This window comes from Limulus polyphemus, unplaced genomic scaffold, assembly GCF_000517525.1.
Source record: "Limulus polyphemus unplaced genomic scaffold, Limulus_polyphemus-2.1.2 Scaffold3263, whole genome shotgun sequence".
Taxonomy (NCBI): Eukaryota; Metazoa; Arthropoda; class Merostomata; order Xiphosura; family Limulidae; genus Limulus; species Limulus polyphemus.
This window is the reverse complement of record NW_013668873.1, coordinates 55,260-59,482: the sequence shown is the minus strand read 5'-3', so window position 1 is coordinate 59,482 and position 4,223 is coordinate 55,260. Positions and strand designations below refer to the sequence as shown.

At 33.5% G+C, this 4,223-nt stretch overlaps 1 protein-coding gene across 1 annotated transcript in view; it reads right to left on the bottom strand.

Moving 5' to 3' along the window:
* Positions 1-4,223, bottom strand: part of LOC106469014 (calponin homology domain-containing protein DDB_G0272472-like) — a 40,005-nt gene that overhangs the window by 30,941 nt on the left and 4,841 nt on the right. Inside the window, exon 2 of the mRNA XM_013929465.2 lies at positions 3,552-3,742. Coding sequence (XP_013784919.1) covers positions 3,552-3,742 — 191 coding nt within the window. The remainder of the gene's footprint in view (positions 1-3,551; positions 3,743-4,223) is intronic.

Below are 4,223 nucleotides of genomic sequence, written 5' to 3'. Positions count from 1 at the left end.
ATATATATATATATATATATAAAAAAAAAAAAAAAATTTTTTTAAAAAATCGCGAAATATAAATAATGCTTGTTTGTGGTTTACACAAACCTTATATATATATAGATATAAATAAAAGTAGCCCATAATCTAAGTAAGTTTTAACCGGGTTTATAGATATGTTTTATAAACAAAGAACCCATGATTGAAGTAAGTTTCCACCGTGTTTTACAGATATGTTTTATAAACAAAGAACCCATGATTGAAGTAAGTTTCCACATGGGTTTACAGATCTGTTTTATAAACAAAGAACCCATGATTGAAGTAAGTTCCCACATGGGTTTACAGATCTGTTTTATAAACAAAGAACCCATGATTGAAGTAAGTTCCCACCGTGGTTTACAGATCTGTTTTATAAACAAAGAACCCATGATTGAAGTAAGTTCCACCGTGGTTTACAGATCTGTTTTATAAACAAAGAACCCATGATTAAAGTAAGTTCCCACCGTGGTTTACAGATCTGTTTTATAAACAAAGAACCCATGATTGAAGTAAGTTCCACCGTGGTTTACAGATCTGTTTTATAAACAAAGAACCCATGATTGAAGTAAGTTTCCACCGTGGTTTACAGATCTGTTTTATAAACAAAGAACCCATGACTGAAGTACGTTTCCACCGTGGCTTATAGATCTGAGTAAGCTTCTTTTTCTGTGGTTAACAGACCTTTCCTGTAAACGATCCCTCTGTTACAACCAGCACTACCGAGATGGGTGAACTCAGTTCACATATACACAGAATTTGTTTTCTTAAGAGACACGCCCTGTTTAATTGAACACGTTCAACTTTTGTTCTTCGCTGATGCTGATCATGCATTACAAAATATATGTTTTACTACCTGTCTATTCTTGCAAAACGACGCCATTTTATTTAGTGCTAACTGTGACACAAACGTTTCTTTTTTACCATTATTGCGCGCTAACTGTGACACAAACGTTTCTTTTTTACCATTATTGCGAGCTAACTGTGGCACAAACGTTTCTTTTTTACCATTATTGCGAGCTAACTGTGACACAAAACGTTTCTTTTTTACCATTATTTTGAGCTAACTGTGACAAACGTTTCTTTTTTATCATTATTGCGAGCTAACTGTGACACAAACGTTTCTTTTTTATCATTATTGCGAGCTGTGACACAAACGTTTCTTTTTAGCATTATTGCGAGCTCTGACACAAACGTTTGTTTTTTATCATTATTGCGAGCTGTGACACAAACGTTTCTTTTTATCATTATTGCGAGCTCTGACACAAACGTTTCTTTTTACCATTATTGCGAGCTAACTGTGACACAAACGTTTCTTTTTTACCATTATTGCGAGGAATTTGTTGTTTTGTGTATTTAAGCACGATACTGCACAATGGGTTGATTGCGTTGTGCTCGTTGTAGGCATCGAACCCCAAACTCGTGCTTTATAAATCCTCTCACCTACCGTGGAGCGACAGGGAGTGACGGACTGCAGACACGTATTTACAATCAATCCATTGAATGTCAAATAGTTGACTAACTTAGATTTTTTATTTAGTCTTGCTAAGCCTATTTGCTGTATATCAAATAATTGGCTAACTTCCATTTTTATTAGGCCTCGCTCAGTCTATATGTTGTGTATCAAATAATTGGCTAATTTCCATTTTTATTAAGCCTTGCTCAGCCTCTATTTCTTCCTTAAAATTGACCTTCTTGTAAACTAAATCGTGGCTTGAGGAAGAAAATGATTAATGGTGTATGGGATATCAGTGTGATTCCCACATCTTTAACTCCACGCACGGTTTCACACTTGAATATTTCGCTAATTTTTTGCTCAATCTTCTTCGATAGAGATTCTTCAAGTTTACAGAGCATTGAAGACACTCTGATAAATAACTGAACGTTTTAAACTAATTTTATGAAAGCTAAAAATGTAGACCAAGTAGGTATTTTTACGAAGATTTTCTTTTTATGTAAAGATCTAATTTTGCAGGATTAGGAATTGTCTTACTACAGAATGACTGTTGTTGGATAAAGATAAAGCGAGTGTTATATCAACCCTTTGATTACTTAATATTAAATATCACAAATAAAAATTAAGCTACTCCTGAGTATAGCTAACTAAATATCATGTTCTCACGTTCTTAATTATAAATTATTATTAGATGGGTAGCCTCGTTTTTATGTATATTTTCGGCCGTGAACCCAATAATACATCAGGGGGTTCGACTAGCTAAGGCTTGGGTTAGCCGTACATCCGTATGTTAAGCTGGCAATGCAAAATAATATCTATAATATCTAAGATATATATTAAACGTTATAATTACTATTGTTACAAACGTTAATTGTTAATTTCAAGTACTGTTGTAGATTTAATATTTTGAGTAACTTATCACCAGTATGACCGTGTATAAGTCACGCTTTATACAATCCTCCCTAACAACGTCTTGTGACCAATGAAAACCTATTAAAAAAATCCGACAGTGTAACTTTAGAGGACCTTGACAGATGAAATATATTATTCTGACATATGTTATTGTTTAGCTATAGAGTCAAGTAGTAGAACACTGCCAATAGTGCATCAAAAAATAACGTTTATAAAGTACAAAAGACATATCTTTAGATATTCTGCATTAGGTTGAATTTTTAACAACACTTAATGATAACATTCATCATTAGGGTATGTTTTCCTACTCTTATCACGGATATATAATATCGGACAGCTCACCCACTAACTGTGTTTTCAGTTTCATAATAACAGTAAAGTTTGTGATAGCACAACAGTATATCAAACTACCTTCTAACAATACAGCAATGTCTCCTAATAATACCTGATGACGATACAACAAAACAGTGTCACAAGCTTCTAACAATACAGCAATGTCTCCTAATAATACCTGATGACGATACAACAAAACAGTGTCACAAGCTTCTAACAATACAGCAATGTCTCCTAATAATACCTGATGATGATACAACAAAACAGTGTCACAACCTTCTAACAATACAGCAATGTCTCCTAATAATACCTGATGATGATACAACAATAATACTGTATCACAATATATGAAAACTACATTTTAACAATAGCACAAGTCTTCCAACAATATATATAAGGATACAACAACACAGTCCTCAAACTTCTAACAATATATCAAAACTACATTCTAACAATATCACAAGTCTTCCAACAATATATATAAGGGTACAACAACACAGTCCTCAAACTTCTAACAATATATCAAAACTACATTCTAACAGTATAGTCAATCTGCCTACAATAATACCTTGCGTTACAAGAACACAGTACTTCAGTTCCCAACAAAATTTTAAAACGATCTTCTACCTACATAATTCACGTGTTTCCTAATAACACGTGTTGATTTAGTACAGTTAACCTATCTCATAATAACATGTCATCGATAATAACACAAAACACTCCTAGCTCTGTAATACGTTGTACATTGACACAGTATTTAACACAGGAATTAACACATAAACAAGACCCTGTTTGGGTACAATACATTCCAATGTAATAAACCAAAAATTACCTCCTCTGTCAAGTACTTCACAACAATGCTGAAAGAGTCAAATCCCAAAAAGGCATGTTTTAGTTGTATCTTCAGTAATTTCAATTCTTTGGTGCGTGTCTCACACAGAGCTCCAAGCCGTTGAATCTCTTGAACATACTCCCTTCGACTCTTCCTTTGCTCTGCTGGAAGGCCTGGACGTCGTTCTTTTTCTACAGAAGATACTGGCCAATAAGTAAATCTCCAGATGAATAGAGTTAAAAGAACTACAAGTAATAAACCAAACATAATTATTAATGTGAAGGCAGATAATAACATGTGCTACTAATCAATGAAACCCATCTTTTAGTTTTGGGAACCAGGTGAAGACCTGGGTTCTTAAATTACCTGAAAAAAAATTCGCCCATTTTTGTTTTTTGTCTCACGGTTATGTTTAACATTTCCAAAATATTATTTTTTTTCGGCTAAACAGCGTTTACGTTATTCGGATCAATGGGCTTTGAAAACAGAGGATAAACAACTCAGGATAAGAGTTTTATCACTTTCAAACGTCTTCACATGTTCTCTATTGATCAGTAGGTTCAAGGATGAATCTTAGAATCTCTTAGGAATTATTATGTTCTTACAAAGTCTTTTAGTCCCTCTATAATATTCAGTTTCTTTCAGTCCCTCTATAATATTTACTTTCTTTTT